At 46.4% G+C, this 20,802-nt stretch overlaps 1 protein-coding gene across 6 annotated transcripts in view; it reads right to left on the bottom strand.

Moving 5' to 3' along the window:
- PCDH9 (protocadherin 9) overlaps positions 1 to 20,802 on the bottom strand; it is a 1,273,931-nt gene that overhangs the window by 696,379 nt on the left and 556,750 nt on the right. For 4 of the 6 annotated variants that reach the window (XM_060233542.1, XM_060233545.1, XM_060233543.1 and 1 more), the window contains one exon: positions 8,229 to 8,294. The exons of the other annotated variants lie outside the window; for them this stretch is intronic. In XM_060233542.1, coding sequence (XP_060089525.1) covers positions 8,229 to 8,294 — 66 coding nt within the window. The remainder of the gene's footprint in view (positions 1 to 8,228; positions 8,295 to 20,802) is intronic. 6 annotated transcript variants of the gene reach the window in all.

The following is a 20,802-nucleotide window of genomic DNA, read 5'->3' as shown; positions in this document are numbered from 1 at the left end:
GGCGCCCTAATCAGACTGGCAGCAGCTCTCCAGGGTTTCAGGTGAAGGTCTTTCAAATTACCTACTAATGGATCCTTTTACCTGGAGATGCTGGGGGTTGAACTTGGAACCTTCTAGCCTCCAAAGCGGATGCTCTACCAATGAGCCGTAGTTTCTTCCCTTCCTCACCTTGATTCCTAGCTTCTTTCAAGGCTACGTGTCACGTTTGAGTAGCCATGGCTGCCTCATGCTTATAGAATCGCAGAGCTGGAAGGGACCTCCAGGGACATCTTGTCCAACCCCCTGCACAGTGCAGGAACTTCACAAATACTTTTCTCCCCTCCTCCCCACACACATCCCCAATGACCCCTGCTGCACGTCCAGAAGATGGCAAAAAAACTCAAGGATCCCTTGCCAAACTGGGCTGGAGAAAAATTGCTGACCACTCCCGTGGTGGCAATCAGCATTTCTCTGGGCGTATAAGAAAGGACCACGAGAACGAATAACTGATGCAGCCCTTCCTGTCCTCATTCTCATGATCTGCCTAATTCACAGAACCAGCATTGCTGTCAGATGGCCATCTACGCTCTGTTTGAAAACCGACCTTCTGGGTCAACAGAAAACAATTCTGCATCATCCTGTATCTGACAGCCCTTCGAGTACTTGAAGATGGTGATTGTATCACCTTTCAGCCGTCTCCTCTCCAAGCTTCCAGCTCTCTCAGTTACCCCTCATGACTATAGATGTGTATGCCCACCTGTTTACACTTCTTCATCTTATCTGTGCATCAGTTGCTTGGATAAACAACCAAATGGTGATGAACAGCAACAAAAAAATCTCTTTTTCACGGTGGTAGGACATTCTTTCGCCCATATGTCGCTTTGCATGCACACGCCATACGTCTGTTTCATGGCAAACATAAAATGGTTGAATTCACTATCAATTACAGGTTGGAACAAGTTTGATTTCAATTACAACAGGAGAGCAAAACAGCTGGGGAATCCCCAAGGGGAAGTGCGAGAAGCAAAGGGGTGAACGGTTCATTAAACAGTACTAATTAGAGAGAGATGAACTCGAGATATAAAACACTTCTGGTTGCTTTGCTTCCCCAAGACAGTTTGCCTTTCAGGACAGAAGCGGTAAGTGCCAGAGTTGGACTGAAATCTCTTGGAATCCCCCTATTATTTCTACCTGAATCATATCTTAACAACTGACCTAACTTTTAAAACACATACCCCCACACAAAAGTATCCATAAGAAAAATAAACACATTTGTGGCTGCTCTAATTGCATTCAAGTCAAACAGCTGCTCTAAGGGCAAACAGATGTAGAAAATCATGAGTCAAAGCGGAACAGGAGTATTTAAAAAATTGCAGCTATTGGTAAGGCAAGAGCTTGCAGCTTGCAAATGGAGGGATGTCTGCAATCTCTCTCTTTCTAGAGTTTTCTGAAATAAGCATACACTTGAGTCATAAAAAGCAATTTCCAGAATCAATTAATCCTGAATCCACTAAGAAGAGAATCCTTATCCAGGTTGGGATATGCTGTACACCACAGCCGTTTCCTGCAGTTGAGGTAATTCGTGTAGGGATGCCAACTCCAGCTTGGGAAATTCCTGGAGAGTTGTGGGGGGGGCAGGGTTGGTGGAGAGGACTGACCTAAGCAGTGGTAGAGCATCTGCTTGGTAAGAAGAAGGTCCCAGGTTCAATCCCCAGCATCTCCAACTAAAAAGGGTCCAGGCAAGTAGGCATGAAAAACCTCAGCTTGAGACCCTGGAGAGCAGCTGCCAGTCTGAGTAGTTCAGGGAACTGATCTTGGTCACCTAGAGATCAGTTGTAATTCCAGGAGACCTGCAGGCCCCACTTGGAGGCTGGGAACCTCCTACATCCACTCCCACCATCCAAAGGCCCCCACCCTTGCCATTCATCAAGGCCCAAATGAGTACCCTGATAGAGATATGTACACTAGTTAGGGTTGCCATGTCTTCATACAATCATCATAGAATCATAGAGTTGGAAGGGACCTCTAGACTTACCTGGGGGATGCTTCTCGTGTGCAAGAAGCTTGTGTGGTGCAATGCCATCATCACACTGGACATATCACGCAGGGGATGCTCTAGCATTTGGGTAACAAACTCTATGGTGCCATAGAGCAGGGGTGGCGAATGGTAGCTCTCCGGATGTTTTTTGCCTACAACTCCCATCAGCCTCAGCCATTGGTCATGCTGGCTGGGCACCCAAAACCTCCAGCAGGAGGCAGGGAACACGAACACCAGTCCCACTCAGGTAGAACAAAGACATTTTTTTCATGAACAAATGTTTCTTCCTGGATTGGTGCCAACTATTACAATTTCAAAGAGTGGCATATTATACAACATACTCTAACCCTCTATATAATAGAGCTCAATGCAGAGCTCAGCTTTCCTGTACAAAATGGCCGCTTTGGAGGGTGGACCCTAAGGCATTGTAGGCCATTGAAGTCCCTCCCCTCCTCAAACCCCTCCTTTTCAGGCTCCACCCCCAAAATCCTCAGGTATTTCTTAGCCCCGAGTCGGTAACCCTAGCCAGAATCTACATATAGCAGCTACTGGGAAGGGAGGAGGGTATTTGGATCAGATTCAGTATTATGAGAGACAGAGAAGAGCATTTGCCATCAATAAGGCAAATCGACTATGGAGCATTTGGAGCAGGGGTCGTTTTGTAGAAAAATCGGTGGTGGAGCTCATTAGCATAACTCATTAGCATATGCTGCCACTCCCAACCAAAAGCAACTCGACACAAGAAAAGAGAGCCCCGGGCAAGTGAGGCCTGCTTGGGCTGGCTGCTCGCTCACCTGGGGGTCTCCTGGACTGCACCCATCAGTCAAAAAGCCAGCAACCCACCCGCTGCCCAAAATCACATATTTGATTTATTTGATTGGATTTGTATCCCGCCCTCTCTGCCGAAGCAGGCTCAGGGCAGCTAAGAAGTGGAGAAAGAGTGGAGAAGAGGAGAGTGGAGTGGAGTGGAGTGGAGCGGAGAAGTGGAGTGGAGTGGAGTGGAGAAGAAGTGGAGAAGAGCAGCTTAAGAAGTGGAGAAAGAGTGGCATGGGCTTCTCCAGGGGTTAATGAGGCTGGGTGTGTGCCAAAGCCTCAGGTAGCTGGCTTGCTGCCCGCTCTCCTAATCCAGGGATTGTTATGCAGCTGCACCTCCTATTCAATGGACAAGGTAAGTGGGCAGGAGGAGGGGGAACTCTCAAACAGGTGCAGGAGCTGCACTCCTGTGAGCTCCTGTTGAATTCAAGGCCTGATTTGGAGTCAGGGTAAGGGGGTGAGGGGGCAAGACAGGGTTCACCCTAAATCAGGGGTCCCCATGGATACTATTTTCCAAGGGGGAAAAAAAGATTAGGAGATTCATTTATAGCTATCCCAGGATCTGGTCACGTTTGACCCTAGGTGAACATGCATTCTCTTTGCTATATATGAGAACTCTTGATTACCCCAGAAAAGAGTATTTTAATAGACTTTTGTATTTCCTGTCCTCTGCAGTCATTACATTGTATTCTGAAAAGCTTTTAATAAGTTGTCTGCAAATGTGAAGATTTATTTGTAAACATAAAACCCTCAAGAGGAAATAGTCTCTATTTAAAATGTAATTCACAGAGCTTTGCATTAAAAATATCACCGTTTTGAGTGTCAAGTAATATATTATATGCTGGCAGGGTTTTCTAAAGGTAGGGTAGGACTTCAAAGGCAATTGTCTGATGAATACACACACACACACAAATCCCCACCTATTTAGGAGTGTGTATTGTTAGTTCTCAACTAATATTTGTTCATGTTTAGTTTCTGGTAACCAGGACACACACACACACCGGGGAAAAAGAGGCGCCAGAAATCTCAAGAGGGGAATGAAGGAGAAACATATGGTGCCCCTCATTTTCTGAGAATCCGGTTTCCACAAAGAGGTTCCAGAACTCCATTCCACTGTGTTCTCCCCCCACCCTCACCCCCACCCCCCAAAAAGCCCTGCTGGTAACAATATCAGAGTACACTAGTGTTTCCAATTCCAGGTTAGAAAATTCATGGACTTTTTTTGGGGGGGGGGAGGGCAGGGTTGCACCGGCGGAAGTCATCTCAACTATTTGGAGAACAGTTGTTATTTCAGGCAGGATGTTTTTGTAGCAAGAACTATTTTGCATATTAGGCCACACCCCCTGCTGTAGCCAGTCCTCCAAGAGCTCACAGGGCTCTTAGTACAGGGCCTACTGTAAGCTCTGGGATGATTGGCTATATTAGGGGGTGTGGCCTAATGTGTAAAGGAGTTCCTGCTACAAAAAAGTCCTGATTTCAGGTGATCTCCAGGTCCCAGCAGGAGGTTGGCAACCCTAATTTCTAGGACTGCATACTTTATGTATGTGTGCCTTTGTGTGATTTCTCAGCCAAAGTTAAGAAGTTCCATTTCTTTCTAGGAGCTGAGGGCATGCATAAATTTCCCTCATGAAACCCAGCAAGTACCATTGCCAATTGTGGGGTGGATATTAATTCCCGGAGATTTGGGGATGAAGGTTTGGTGAGGGCAGAAGTTTGGGAGAAAGCCTCAGCAGGCTACAATGTCACAGAGTCCACCCTCCACAGCATCTGTTTCCCCCCAGGGATCTGAACTCTGCAATTCTGGGAGGTTTGCCGCTCCCATCTGGAGGTTGGCAAGCTCACTAATGGGACTTAGAAGGGCATCACTTTATGTTCTACACTGGGGAGGGATGGTGGCTCAGTGGTAGAGCATCTGCTTGGGAAGCAGAAGGTCCCAGGTTCAATCCCTGGCATCTCCAACTAAGAAGGGTCCAGGCAAATAGGTGTGAAAAACCTCAGCTTGAGACCCTGGAGAGCCGCTGCCAGTCTGAGAAGACAATACTGACTTTGATGGACCGAAGGTCTGATTCAGTATAAGGCAGCTTCATATGTTCATCCTCTATATGACAGCCCTTCAAATACTTGAAGATGGTGAAGTTTTGGGGAGGGAGGGTGGCTCAGTGGTAGAGCATCTGCTTGGGAAGCAGAAGGTCCCAGGTTCAATCCCTGGCATCTCCAAAAAAGGGTCCAGGCAAATAGGTGTGAAAAACCTCAGCTTGAGACCCTGGAGAGCCGCTGCCAGTCTGAGAAGACAATACTGACTTTGATGGACCGAGGGTCTGATTCAGTAGAAGGCAGCTTCATATGTTCATGACAAGTTCTTATATACTTAAAAGGGACATTTTAGATGAGTGTCTTGAGTCAACTTTAAAGCATAATTATTTATAAAATGCTTTTTAACAGTTCCATCTGACACAGCATACTAGATAATTATAAGTAACTTCTATCGCAGTTTCAGTTGCTTTCATAACTCCTGCAGCTGATAGAGGCCCTCATTAAAGAAAACCAATGCATGTTCATATCTTGTAAATATGAAAGCCGCAGAATCTTACCAAAACCGTAAAATGTGACAATATTATCACAGTGGCAATGTTATGTTCAGGGCTTTTTTTTGTAGCAGGAACTCCTTTGCATATTAGGCCAGACACCCTTGATGTAGTCAGTTCTCCAAGAGCTTGCAGTAGGCCTTGTAAGAAGAGCCCTGTAAGCTACAGGAGGATTGGCTACATCTGTTATGCCAAAAAAGGTGTGATATTGATTGATAGGCTACATCCGGGGGTGTAGCCTAATATGCAAAGGAGTTCCTGCTACAAAAAAAGCCCTGGTTATGTTGCTTCTGGGTATTTGCCAGAAGTGATGTCATGTTGTTGCCATGTTATCGTTCCCTCGCCCCCAGCCCCCTGCTCAGGGGTGGCCAAACTGCAGCTCGGGAGCCACATGTGACTCTTTTACACAGTGTGTGTGGCTCTCAAAATGCTCCACCCCCTTGTTAGCTAGCTTGGAGAAGGCATTTGTCTCTTTAAATCACTTCTCCAAGCCAACCCAGCTAGCTGCTTGGAGAATGAATTTTAAGTTAAAGTTGTTTTCTTTCCACCTCTCTCCCCATCTATTTTTCCTTCCTTCCTTCCTTCCTTCCTTCCTTCCTTCCTTCCTTCCTTCCTTCCTTCCTTCCTTCCTTCCTTCCTTCCTTCCTTCCTTCTCTCAAACATCTGATGTTCATGTCTTGTGGCTCTCAAACATCTGACATTAATTCTATGTGGTTCTTAAGCTAACCAAGTTTGGCCATGCCTCTGTAGCTCTTGGAACTTTATCTAGTCAACAACAAAGGTATTTCTTTTTTCTTCAGTCAAGATAGAGCTGTCCATCACCCTAGTCTCAGGTCTGGTTCAGAGCCTTTTGTCATCCTTCCTTGCAAGAGCTGAGAAAGCCACTGGAAGGAGGACGAAATTAAAGAGGGTGGTGCAGGGTCCCCTCTCAGTTTCATAGCTCTTGTAAGAGCTGTATTTATTAACCTTGGTGTTAAGACAAAGAGAAATGGTGATGAGTGATTTATATGGTACATGTGTGTTTCCTTCTCCCACTGGTCGCAAAAAACAATTATCTAACCTTTCCCTATCCTGGTCTTGTGGGGACTGTTATTCCCAGTTTCTTTTTTAAGTCTCCTAGTCTGTTGGTGTTGTATACTGCATACATATGTACGTATTTTATCTTTCTGTGCAAAGAAAGTATTAAGAGTTTTAATAAAGACTTGTGTGTAATATTTGTTCACATCTTGCAGCTCTCAAACATCTGAAATTTATTCTAGGGTTGTCAAGTCCCTCCACCACTATGATGGGGTACTGTTCTCTCACATGCACTTTGTGTGCACAGTGCAATGATGTCATCAGGGAAGTGACATCATCATGCTGGGGATGTCATGCCAGGGATGTTCTAGGACTTGTGATAAAACTCTATGGTACCAGAGAGTTTTAACGTGAGTCCTAGAGCATCCTCAGCATAACATCAGTTCCAAGTGATGTCATCATGCGGGGGACAGCGCATGGTGATGGGGCTCTTTGGGGGCGGGGATCCCTCCGGCAGCCTGCTCCCTGCTGGCAAGTTGGGGCCCTCTAGACTGGGGGATCCCCTACCCCCAGCGGGAGATTGGCAGCTCCAGCTTATTCTGTGTGGCTCTTCTGTTGAGCAAGTTTGGCCACCCCCGGCATGTATCAATGCTTTTGGAAGCCAACTCTCACTTAAAAAAAACACACACACACATGTGAATTGTCTGTTTGAACCTACACCCTGCAGACTCGGTCTTCATGTCAACCCAAAAGGGAATCAGTTATGTTCCCGATTCCTGAACATGCCTTGCTCGTTCCTTGAACATAGGGTTGCCAAGTCCAATTTAAGAAATATCTGGGGACTTTGGGGGTGGAGCCGGAAGACTTTGGGGGTGGAGCCACGATCAAGGCTGTGACAAGCATAATTGAACTCCAAAGGGAGTTCTGGCCCTCACATTTAAAGGGATGGCACACCTTTTCAATGCCTTCCTTCCATGGGAAATAATGAAGGATAAGGGCACCTTCTTTTGGGGCTCATAGAATTGGACCCCCTGGTCCAATCGTTTTGAAACTTGGGGGGTACTTTGGGGAGAGGCACTAGATGCTGTACTGAAAATTTGGTGCATCTAACCCAAAAAACAGCAAACCCCCCCCCCCCCCCCGAGCCCAAGATACCCGCGGATCAATTCTCCATTATTTTCTATGGGAATAAATCTCCATAGGGATAACAGAGTTCCCAGCAGACATTTCTCTCCCCTCCCCCCGCTTTCTGACGTCCCTGAAGCAGGGGGGGCCTCCAAACCGGGGGATCCCCTGCCCCCACCTGGAGATTGGCAACCCTACTTGAACAACAGAATTGCTTCTTAGGCAACTACAGAAGTCATGTTTCCTATGTCAGAATAACTGAAAAGACTGTTTCAGTCCGATACTTATATGTACTCCTGATTCACCATTTTACCCCTGAATGCTTCTATTTTGGTGCAAGTGGGAATTCATAAGAAAGATCAATGTTTGTGGAATCTAAGCCTTGTTTCCAGAAAAACCGATAACATTTCTGAAGAAGTTGCCCCCCCTTTAAGCCGATGCCAGTTTCTGTTTTAATTGAAAGGACATTCAGCTGAACATCTGTAACTCCTGTTCCGCTACACTCCATAGTCATGAAACATTATGTTGGCGAAACACAGCGAAAGAATGGAACTCCCTAAGGGAGACAGAGTATTGACTTCAATGTAGGAAGGGGAAAGACACAATGTTTGACTTCAGAGAGAGAGAGAGAGAAAAGCTAGTTCTTTATTTAAACAGATCTGATATCTTACCACCCATGGTTTGTCAGGTACCCAAATCTCCCACAAGTACTTCGGCATATCTCCAAAATTCAGTGCCTAAAAAGCAAGTAATATTTGAATAAAAAAGACTTGTCACTTTACCACACCTAAGACATCCCCCCCAAACGTCTGTGTAGAACCCAGAACACAGGCTGGCCATACAACTGTGGGGCCATGGAGTCTAGTCTTTTCTCTAGGGTTGCCAAGTCTGACTCAAGGAATATCTGGGGACATTGGGGGTGGAGCCAGGGTGTGGCAAGTCCAATTGAACTCCAAAGGGAGTTCTGGACATCACATTTAAGACTACACCTTTTAAATGCCTTCCCACCATTTGAAATAATGAAGGATAGGGGTACCATCTTTTGGGGCTCAAAGAATTGGACCCCCTGGTCCAATCCTTTTGAAACTTGGAGGGTGTTTTGGGGAGAGACACCTGATGCCATGCTGAAAATCTGGTGCTTCAATCTCAAAAAACAGCACCCCCTCCCCCTTAAGCCCAAGATACCTGCAGATTAATTGTCCATGATACCCTATGGGAATCGGTCTCCACAGGGAATAATGGAGTGTCCAGCAGACATCCCCCCCCTTTTTACTAACCCTGAAGTGGGGGGAGGGCCTACAACTGGGGGATCCCCTACCTCCACCTGGGGATTGGCAGCCCTACTTTTCTCACAGATGGGGTTTTCAGCTCTGGGTTGGGAAATCCCTGGAGATTTTGGTGGTGGAGCCTGGGGCGGGCACAGAAAAAGTTGAGAGAGACCTCAATGACAGGCCTCTTCTCTAGGGGGAGCTGATTTCTGCAGTCTGGAGAACAGCTGTAATTCCAGATCTCCAGGCCCCACCTGGTGGTTGGCAACCCTAGGTATAGAGATATCCACAATGCAGATTTGATTTCCCTCCACTCTTTCCTTGCTGGAGGAGAAAGATTAGTTTGAACCAGACATTTGCATCCACTACTGCAACATTAAAATCCTTGCATCACACATTAGGGGAAGTATTTGGTAGGTTAAAGGTCAGGGTTGCCAGGTATCCCCTGGGAACCAATGGAAGCCGAGGAGAAAGGAAGGAAGGAAGGAAGGAAGGAAGGAAGGAAGGAAGGAAGGAAGGAAGGAAGGAAGGAAGGAAGGAAGGAAGGAAGGAAGGGAGAGAGGAAGGAGGGAGGGATGATGGAGGGAGGGGAGGGAGGGAGGAATCTAGCTTTTCTTTCATTTCCCACACAACTAATTCCAGTATGTTTTGCCTGTTAATGTCTTAGAGCCAGTGAAAAGGATTCCTCCCCAATCCTACTTTCTCACACCTGAAATGTTTGTCTATGCAGGATTGACACATCTGTATCAGACTCTTGGCAGACAAACAGATGCTGTGCTTCGCACTGGGATCAGGCTGGAAACGCTGAGCTGAGACATTCTCAGTGACGTTAGGGGAGACAATAGGGTTGCCAAGTCCAATTCAAGAAATATCTGGGGACTTTGGGGGTGGAGCCAGGAGACTTTGGGGGTGGAGCCAGGAGACATTAGGGGTGGAGCCAAGATCAAGGCTGTGACAAGCATAATTGAACTCCAAAGAGTGTTCCGGCCATCACATTTAAAGGACGGCACACCTTTTCAATTCCTTCCTTCCATAGGAAATAATGGAAGGATAGGGGCACCTTCTATTGAGGCCCATAGAATTGGACCCCCTGGACCAATCTTTTTGAAACTTGGGGGTTATTTTGGGGAGAGGCACTAGATGCTATATTGAAAATTTGGTGCCTCTACCCCCAAAAACAGCCCCCCCAGAGCCCCAGATACCAGCGGATCAATTCTCCATGATTTTCTATGGGAATAAATCTCCATAGGGAATAACAGAGTCCCCAGCTGACATTTCCCTCCCCTCCCCCCGCTTTCTGACGACCCTGAAGCGGGGGGAGGGCCTCCAAACCGGGGGATCCCCTGCCCGCACCTGGGGATTGGCAACCCTAAGTGACGTGGAGGTACAGCCTGGGAAGGGTGGTGCTTGCGGAAGGGAAGGACCTCAGTGGGGTACAATGCTTTAGCGCCCACCCACTCAAGCAGCCATTCCCTTCAACCTGGAGGCTAGCAATGTCCTCTCTTTGTCACACTACTACTTTACTTCCTTTTAGAACAATTTTTGAGCCCAGGGGCCCAGGCTTTTTTTTGTAGCAGGAACTCTTTTGCATATTAGGCCACACACCCCTGATGTAGCCAATCCTCCGAGAGCTTACAGGGCTCTTAGTAAAAGGCCTACTGTAAGCTCTTGTGGGATTGGCTACATTGGGGTGTGTGACCTAATATGCAAATAAGTCCCTGCTAAAAAAAAAAAATGCCAGTAGGGCTACCAAGTTCCCAGGCTGGGCAGGGGTTCTCCCACCCTGAAGGTTCCCAACTTGCCAGTCCACATTGGGCCAGCAGGAGGCACCCTCCCGCAATGTCGCCAGCATGATGATATCACTTGGAAGTGACATCATTGCCCCAGCAACGTCACGCGCTGGCTGCTCTAGGAACGTCTGAGAAAACTCTATGATTTTCCTGGACTCTAGCAATTTGGGAAGAAAACTATAGTGTTTTCCCTCCCAAATTGTTAGAGCGTCTGGGAAAACCATAGAGTTTTCCCGGATGCTCCTAGAGTGGCTTGTGTGCAACGTTGCCAGAGAAACGACATCACTTCCGAGTGATGTCATCACGCTGTGCACGCTTCATCCACAAAAAACAGTCCTCCACCAGAGGCTGCAGGGGACTTGGCAACCCAACCTGCAACAACAAAAGTTTATTCAAGGTTCAGATCAACACAGCTGCCCACTTAGATCTATCTTTACTTCCTTGTGTTATTTGACATATATACTCACACACACACCCTTTTTTTATGAAACATTACATGTGGAATTTTGCTATGTTTTATTTGACCTGGAGGCCTGTTTTCTGTCAGTGTTTTTTGGCATAATTAAGCAATTTCCCCGTCTGCTTCCCTTCACTGTACCGCACAAACTTTCTCCCTAGCAATTGCCATTTTTTTCTCTGTTTCGAAACATATATAGGGACATCTCTTACAAAATATGATTTTGTAGATTTCTGCTTTCACACATTGCTACAGGAGAATTCAATGGTTTATCCCTGGTACTTAAAACCACACATAATTCCTCCCCCCCCCCCATTTCCTACATAATTTGCTTTATACAGTGCTAAAGGCGTAGGTGTGAGAGGAAGAAAATACACTTTAATGCTTTTCTGTATACAAAATCCTCCCCCAAGTTCCATATTACTAACTTTCTAAATTACCAGATGTTTCCTTTCATCAATGCAGACATTGCTGTAAGCTGTTTCTTTTAAAAGCAGATTTTCTATTCTTATCTACACTAATATCTTTAATTTCTCTTTATTTTAAGTTTTGCAGCTTCTTTTCTACATTAAACAACTGTTTACACCAAAAGCCGAACAGATCATTTATGTTCCCCTCACTGCCAGCGTCTCGTCCACACACCCCCCTTTCTCTGATGTTTAAAGTTTAATTTTTTTAAAAAAAAATGCTAATTTCTTTGATATTTGTACTTTTAAAAAGCCTCTTCTAGCTCAGAAATCATTATGTGGTTCAGTATGAAGTCCTCTTGCTTCTCAAAAAGTCTTCAACGGAGGCTGAAATAAATCAGCCTACCAGTTGACCATTGATGCAATTTACAATAAGAAATAAAGAAACAATGTATAAGTCTGTCTTCAAGATTCTTCAAGAAATACAAAGGGTACAAATCCAAATCTCATACATTGTATCTAACAAAAATCCACTGCAGACTCAAAAATGATGCACATCCAATGGCTCGTACATAGGGTTGCCAATCCCCAGGTGGGGGCAGGGGATCCCCCGGTTTGGAGACCCTCCCCCCACTTCAGGGTCGTCAGAAAGCGGGGGGAGGGGAGGGAAATGTCAGCTGGGGACTCTGTTATTCCCTATGGAGATTTATTCCCATAGAAAATCATGGAGAATTGATCCGCGGGTATCTGGGGCTCTGGGGGGGGCTGATTTTTGGGGTAGAGGCACCAAATTTTCAGTATAGCATCTAGTGCCTCTCCCCAAAATACCCCCCAAGTTTCAAAAAGATTGGACCAGGGGGTCCAATTCTATAAGCCCCAAAAGAAGGTACCCCTATTCTTCATTATTTCCTATGGAAGGAAGGAATTGAAAAGGTGTGCCGTCCCTTTAAATGTGATGCCCAGAACTCCCCTTGGAATTCAATTATGCTTGTCACAGCCTTGATCTTGGCTCCACCCCTAATGTCTCCTGGCTCCACCCCCAAAGTCTCCTGGCTCCACCCCCAAAGTCTGCAGATATTTCTTGAATTGGACTTGGCAATCCTACTCATACAAAGTATAAAAATCGATATCTTTTGACCATCCCTGGCCCAAGGGATGTCCGGCTTGCCTTTGCGGCTCTGGCCCTGGCCTGGTGAAATCAGCTCCCTATGTAAATATGGGCCCAACCAGACTTACTACCTTTCCGTAGGGCCTGCAAAATGAAGCTATCCCACCAGTCTTTTGGTTGAGGCAAGTGGGCGTCCTTACCTTACTGCTCATATCATCTAACAGACCTCCCTATGCTGACCAACTATTCAGACTGCTAGATATTGGGCCTACAGCTATGACATCTGTGACACCTAGGATATTTATATCTTAATTTATGAAATGTGCTATACCATCCATGCTGCATATTTTGATTGTTCGTTGATTGTCTTATGCTTTTATTGTTGGGTTTTTACTGTTTTACTGTTTTATCATGAACATATGAAGCTGCCTTATACTGAATCAGACCCTTGGTCCATCAAAGTCAGTATTGTCTTCTCAGACTGGCAGCGGCTCTCCAGGGTCTCAAGCTGAGGTTTTTCACACCTATTTGCCTGGACCCTTTTTTGGAGATGCCAGGGATTGAACCTGGGACCTTCTGCTTCCCAAGCAGATGCTCTACCACTGAGCTACCGTCCCTCCCCTCATGCTTGTGATCTGCCCTGAGCCCATTATGGGGAAGGGCAGGCTATAAATCTACTAAATAAAATAAATACACAAGTCCATTTCCAGGGAACTTCCATTCCTTTCAATGTGCTGATGTAGGAATTATGTGATCTCTAATGGTTCCTGCACACAAAATTATTGCGCCGGGTCACTAGCAGAACCATGCCATTTCCCAAAAAGGCTTCTTCAGGCATGCGTGCTCTCAGGACACATTTCTCCAAACTCTTCCAACACTTCGAGTCATGCAAAATGCATGTGAGCGGCATGACTGACTCCAGCATTTCTGTTAGATACAATGCATAGTAGTAGTAGAATTTGCACCCAGGTCTCCCAGGGTACTACCCCACAATGTTCTCTTAAGTTTATGTCCTGACCGATGGACCCATCATCTAGTATCAGAAATCAGAATTTGGCTATCCTTTTAAACAAAATGAAATTTATACATATTTATACATTTATATTGCCTAGTAGGAAGACATTAGTATTCAATACAAAATTACTTGCCCAACTCTTTTCATTCTTGGGTGAGTAAAGATGAAAACATCTGAAACTGTAACATCAAACCATGTTGTCAAATCCTGTGGGAACACATCTGTTTTGAAATTCTTCTATTACATACCCCCACGTATAGTACACTCGGCCTGCATTCTCACAGAGTTACATCACAGTTATTTTTACCCAAGGACTGGTCTTCAAAAGAGACTTCTTACTGTATGTATTCTCTGAAAATATTCTCCTTTGATACAGGTTCTTTAAGTTTTGTTACTAACTTGGAAGAATTCCTTTGTTTGCCAAAAGGCATCTCATTTCAAAGAGATGCATACCACAAAACAACAGCCACCTGATATCTGATTCTCAGGTACTTTTGAATCAAGTTTCCAAGCGTATTAACAAATACAACTCAACAAGAAGATAATTAATCCAAGAACAGGTGAAGACCAATCGGACTTCTTCAAGACGTACCATTGGAATTCTATGATATTCAAGCAGAAAGAGGTGAACCTTATAGTTGTCATTAGCATATTTAATGAAGGAAACACTAAGAAATGAAAACTCATCAACTCTTACCAGCTGGGTCATCAAAAAAAATCACCAGGTGGCATCTCACTCGAGGCTGAAAGAAGTTCTTCCAGATTATGGAGCCTTCTTCTAATTAGAGTGGCTCTTGGACAAACAACCATTTAAGATAGAGAAAACCTCTTTTGGCTGGTGGATTCCAACACCGCTAGTTGAGCGCTCAGGCATAGGCCACTGATTTTTGCTTGTCTGCCACCAAAGGCAGACCTAAGCTGACATCACCCACAATGCCATGATGACACTTCCTGTGTGCACCAGAATTGACATCATCAGGTGTTTATCAAGGAGGGAACACCCTGATATTTGAGCAAAGCTCTATGTTAAAAATGACTTCAGCTACAGAATTTTTGGTGAATCCCCGAGTATCCCCGCATCAACAAAGACCTGATGTCATTTCTGGTCTGCACTGGATGTGATGTCACCACATTAACAGCATAGGCCTGCCTTTGCTGCCATTAAGTCCCCACTACCCCTATCACCCAACAATAGGATTGCCAAGTCTAACTCAGATAATATCTGAGGACTTTGGGGTGTGTGGCCAGGAGACTTTGGGGGTGGAGCCAGGAGACTTTCCCTAAAATAAATAAAAATTCAGCAGTGCAGTTCCCCTGAATACAGTCTTCATTTCATCACCCAAGCAGTTGCAAATCATCTTTCTCTCTCTCTCTCTCTCTCTCTCTCTCTCTCTCACACACACACACACACACACACAAGCAAAAATAAAACAGTTTGCAATCCCATGTAGTCTCACTGGGGTAATTTACTCATGAGTTACTGAACTTCCAATAGCACTGGGTAACAAAGGTTCAAGTTTACCCTTTATTATGCAAACGACCTCTGAAAAGCTTGTACAACAAGCGGAGGGTCTGGGCTGCTTTAAGCTCCTGGAGCAGCCATGTTGTTCTGCCTGCTCACCTTGCCCCCATTCAGCCTTAAAGACACAGACACACCATCCAAAAAGGAAGCCTTTGCAAGATTTCTCTTAGCATTCTGAAGGGGAAAGGCACATGGTAGCTGTGGGGGCAGAGCTTCCCCCCACTGGCCAGCTAACAGGGGGTGGGAAGGAGCCTGAGAAAGCGGAAGAACCCTTGCTGGGACCTGGGGATTGGCAAACCTACCCAACAACCCAATGTAGCTTGTTGGGTAGGGACTATTCAGACAGTCACTCTCTCACCTGAAGTCTGAAATGATCCATCCATGCAATACATAATCCATTCAGAGCTTGTCTTTCTCTGTTGCCCCCTCCTTCTTCTAGTTTTGAGAAATATGAAAATAAAAAGGGTGGCCAACCAGCCTGCCACTTTAACAGAAGCCTAATTTGTGGAAATCGGTGTCTGAAGCTTCCCATGGCATGGTGGTAAAAAGCATCACTGCTTAAACAACATCCCGTCATGTCTCTATTATTTCTCCTGTTGCTTTCATGATTAAAGATAGTGGCACTGAATTAAAAGTCCAGTAAATCTAGGGTTCCCAATACCCAGTTGGGGGTCACAGGATCTCCTGATTTGGAGGCCCTTCCCCAACTTCAGGGTAATCAGAAAGCGGGGCAGGTGTTGAATGTCTGCTGGGCACTCCGTTACACCCTATAGCAGGGGTGGCCAACGGTAGCTCTCCAGATGTTTTTTGCCTACAACTCCCATCAGCCCCAGCCGAAATGGCCAATGGCTGGGGCTGATGGGAGTTGTAGGTTAAAAAAAAATCTGGAGAGCTACCGTTGGTCACCTCTGCCTTATAGAAACAGGTCCCCATAGGGTATAATGGGTAATCAATTTGCGGGTACCTGGGGCTCTAGGAGATGTTGTTTTTTGGAGGTAGAGGCACCAGATTTTCAGCATAGCATCTAATGCCTATCCTCAAAAAAGCTTCAAAAAGTTTGGACCAGGGGATCCAATTCTATCACCCCCAAAGAAACTACCCTCATCCTCCATTATTTTCAATGAAGGGAAGGTATTTCAAAGGAACATGGTCCCATTAGGATGTGATGGCCAGGATTCAGACTGTAGAGTGGACAAGGGTGAACATCCTTTTCAGTCCTGAATTTCTGCTTTTAGATCACTAGCCAGATATCTAGATGCTAAAATCCAAGAGAGATTTTATTTCCCAGCTACTGGCAATGGCCAGACATAGCGTTGCCTCCTGCTGGATAGAGTCAGCTAAACTTACACTCTAAACATGGAAAGAATTTGAGAACTTTCATTATGTCTCAAATTACTCAAAATGTATTCTTTTTAGGTGATTCTTTATTATCAACAACTAACTATATGCAATACTATTGGAATCTAGTTATTGTTTATTTTAAATCCAACAATGTTCTACCAAATCAATCAGATTATAATAGATGGTTGTTTACATAAATGTGTTTATTCTATTCCTTATTAGTGTTTTAAACACTGATATTAGACAAAGGATCATTAGCTTTTCATTAACTATTCAGGAAACCTAGAATGTACATTTGATAAAGATGGTGTCATCAATATACTAATATGTAACTTCCTTTATAATAATGATAATAATAATAATAATAAAATTTTATTTATATCCCGCCCTCCCCGCCGAAGCAGGCTCAGGGCGGCTAACAACATACATAGGTATACAATACAATACAATAGGTATACAGACATTAAAACTAATATTATTTAAAAACAATTCAATTCAGTTCATATAAAAGCAATTCAATAAACAAATCATGTTGGCGGGTCCCTTCATTTAACCATCATAAGTCAGCAGTCCGTAAAAGCCAGCTTGAAGAGGGTGGTCTTGTAGGCTCTGCGGAACTGGTCAAGGTTCCGCAGAGCTCGCACCTCCTCCGGGAGCTGATTCCATAAGCATGGGGCTGCGATGGAAAAGGCCCGTGCACGAGTGTTCTGAAGTTTAGCCTCTTTTGGCCCTGGGATGGTCAGCTTGTTTTTCCCTGATGACCTCAGTGCTCTCTGGGGCTCATATGGGGAGAGACGGTCCCTCAGGTAGGCCGGTCCTCAGCCATATAGGGCTTTAAAGGTAATGGCCAGCACTTTGTAGCAAACCCGGTACACGACCGGCAGCCAGTGCAGTCCGCGTAGCCCCGGCTGTATATGCTCCCATTTCGGGAGACCTAACAACAGCCTAGCCGCCATGTTCTGCATTAGCTGCAGCTTCCGGGTTCGGCACAAAGGCAGCCCCATGTAGAGGGCATTACAGTAGTCCAATCTTGAGGTGACCGTCACATGGATCACTGTTGCTAGGTCCCGACACTCTAGGAAAGGCGCCAACTGCCTTGCCCGCCTCAGATGGAAGAACGCTGACTTGGCAGTGGCTGCTATCTGGGGCTCCATTGATAATGAAGGCTCCAGTAAAACACCCAAGCTCTTTAGCTGGTGTGTTGCTTTCAATGGCGCACCGTCGAAGACCAGGAGAGGTATTTCCTTCCCCAGAGCGCCGTGGCCCACGCAAAGGACCTCTGTCTTCGTCGGGTTCAACTTCAGCCCACTCAGTCTAAGCCACATTGCAACAGCCTGCAATGCCTGATCCAGATTCCCTGGGGCGGAGTCAGGTTGGCCGTCCATTAGAAGATAGAGCTGGGTGTCATCTGCATATTGATGGCAACCCAGCCCAAACCTCCGGGCAATCTGGGCAAGGGGGCGCATATAGATGTTAAATAACATTGGGGAGAGAACTGCTCCCTGGGGCACCCCACAATCTAGTGTGCGCCTCTGGGACCGCTCGCTTCCGATCGCCACCCTTTGTCCCCGACCCTTGAGGAAGGAGGAAAGCCATTGCAAGGCCAATCCCCTAACCCCTATGTCGGCGAGGCGGCGGGTCAGTAGCTGATGGTCGACTGTGTCAAATGCTGCCGACAGGTCTAACAGGATCAGCACCGCGACGCCACCTCGATCCAGTTGCCGCTGAAGGTCATCTACCAAGGCGACCAGCACCGTCTCCTTCCCATGGCCTGGCCGGAAACCAGACTGGCACGGGTCTAGGACGGAAGCGTCATCCAGAAACCTCTGCAGCTGCAACGCCACTGCCCTCTCAATAATTTTACTTAAAAACGGTAAATTAGACACCGGTCGGTAGTTTGCCAATTCGGCCGGGTCTGCTGTGCATTTTTTCAAGAGGGGATGGACCAAGGTTTCTTTCAGAGGTGTTGGAAAACGCCCCTCTAGGAGGGATCTATTTATGATGTCCCATAAAGGACATCTAAGCTCCCTCTGGCAAGATTTAATCAGCCAAGAGGGGCAAGGGTCCAAATCACACGTTGTTGGGTGAGCAGCAGAGAGAATTCCGTCGACTTCCTCCAAGCTGAGTGGGTCGAAGTGGCCCAGCACTAAGCTCGAAGACAGGCACGGAGCCTCAATTTCACATACGGTATCCAATGTGATAGGCAGGTCTTGGCGGAGCGATGAGATTTTATCTGCAAAGTATTTCACAAATGCATCACAGCCTATCTCTAATTCTCTAACATTTGATTTGCCTTGTGGCAATGTAGTAAGGTCTCCAATTATTCTAAACAATTGTGCCGGGCGCGAATTTGCAGATGCAATCTTGGTTGCAAAGTAATCCTTCTTTGCAGCCTTGACTGCCATCTCATAAGACCTCATAAACGTTCTATAGGATGTTCTCGTTGCTTCGTCCCGAGTATGCCTCCACTGCCTCTCTAGTCGTCTGAGCCCTTGTTTCAGCTGGCGTAACTCCAAGGTGTACCATGGGGCCAGCCTCACACGAGGGCACAGAGGGCATCGAGGTGCAATTTCATTGATAGCCCTGGATAGCCGGCCTTGCCAGGCCTCCACCAGGTCATCAAGAGAATTGCCAGAGGGCCAGGGATCCCTCAGAGCCGTTTGGAACCATTCTGGGTCCATCAGGCTCCGGGGGCGAGCCAAAATAGGCTCTCCGCCCATACAGGGTTGGGGCGGTGCCTCCACACGGGCCTTGAGGGCTTGGTGATCCGACTATGGAACCGCTTCTACTGCGATATCGTTCACCAAAATCCCAGACGCAAAGATCAGGTCTAATATGTGCCCGGCCTGATGCGTGGGAGTCGTGACAAATTGAGAGAGTCCTAGTGTCGCCATGGAAGACACTAGGTCCATCGCCTGAGTGGAGGCCGTGTCGTCAGCATGGACATTGAAGTCACCCAGGACCATAAGCCCTGGGTACTCCAATACCCAGCCCGCCACTGCCTCCACTAGTGATGGTAAGGTGCTAGCTGGTGCGTTAGACAGACGGTACACCAGCCAGATCGCCAACCCCCCTCCAACATCCCACGCCAGACCGGCACATTCGATACCATCAATCTTTGGGGCCGGGAGAGCCCGGAAGGAGTAACCCTCCCGTATGAACAACGCCACCCATCCCCCTGCCGGTTATTCCGTGATTGGTGAAAGACCGAGTAACCCGGGGGGGTAATCTGAGAGATAGCTACCGTCTCCCCGTCCCGCACCCAGGTCTCAGTCACGCAAGCCAGGTCCACGTCCTGCCGAAGCAGGAACTCCCTGAGGGTCGAGGTCTTATTATTTATGGACCTGGCGTTGCATAACACCAATGACGGAGATGAGCATTTCCTCTTGGCCCTACTACCTGCCACCGTTGGGATGGGAAGTAGACTGGAAGGTTGCCGAGCCCTGTTTTGTCTCTGTCTCCTTCCCTTATATTTCTGTCTATTCCCACCGTCATACCTTCCCCTCCCCAGGAGCACTGGAATCCCTTGGCCAAGCATCTGCACCTGCCCGGAATGAGCCCACCAGTATCATCCCCTCTCACGTTATCTCCACCTGCCGATTCGGTTCACCCCCACCACCAACCCCTCCAATTCCCAACTGTTGGACTCACTACTTATGTCTCGAATTAATTAATTTAATAACCCATCCCAATCCACCCTCCAATTAATTAGTTAAAATTTAATAAGTTCATTCATTATTAGCATTATTAATAAATAATCCCTCCCATCAATTTCTTAATTAATAAGCTAAAAGAGAAATATAAATATAAATATATATAATCTAATATAGAAATATATTATAAATATTTCAATTACTAGTTAATTGGCTAAAAATCCAGGTGATTAATTAATAATAATAACAGATTTCTATTAGTGGTCAAACAGTCAATTAATCAGTGGGGTGTGAATCCAGGTATTCTGTTAAGGAGGTAGACAGTGTATGTTCTTCGTGGGGTGCTGTTCTTAAGTGCAATGTCTGTAAATTAATCTCAGTTGTCATTAAAGTGCAGGTGCGATTGATGTTCAAGTAGGTGTAACTTTTGCTGCAGCTTGACGGCATCCGCGGCCTGGCGACCCAGGGAGGGGCGAAGTCTCTCCCGTGTCCTTCCAGCTGTTCAGCCAGGCCCCCCTCAGCTCCGGTCAGGGAAGCACAGCCCCCGTCGGCGTCGCCTCTGATCTTTTGCGGCTTGGTACATGTCCTGGGATCCCCTGAGCCCCGCACAGGGCTTCTCCATCAGGGAAGACCCAGGCCGCTGATCCGGTCGTAATGAGGCAGCGTCTGTAGATGTAGATGGAT

The sequence above is a fragment of the Heteronotia binoei genome, chromosome 3 (genome assembly GCF_032191835.1).
Source record: "Heteronotia binoei isolate CCM8104 ecotype False Entrance Well chromosome 3, APGP_CSIRO_Hbin_v1, whole genome shotgun sequence".
Classification (NCBI taxonomy): domain Eukaryota; kingdom Metazoa; phylum Chordata; class Lepidosauria; order Squamata; family Gekkonidae; genus Heteronotia; species Heteronotia binoei.
Note: the sequence above shows the minus strand (reverse complement) of the source record. Positions and strands in the feature narration are given on the sequence as shown.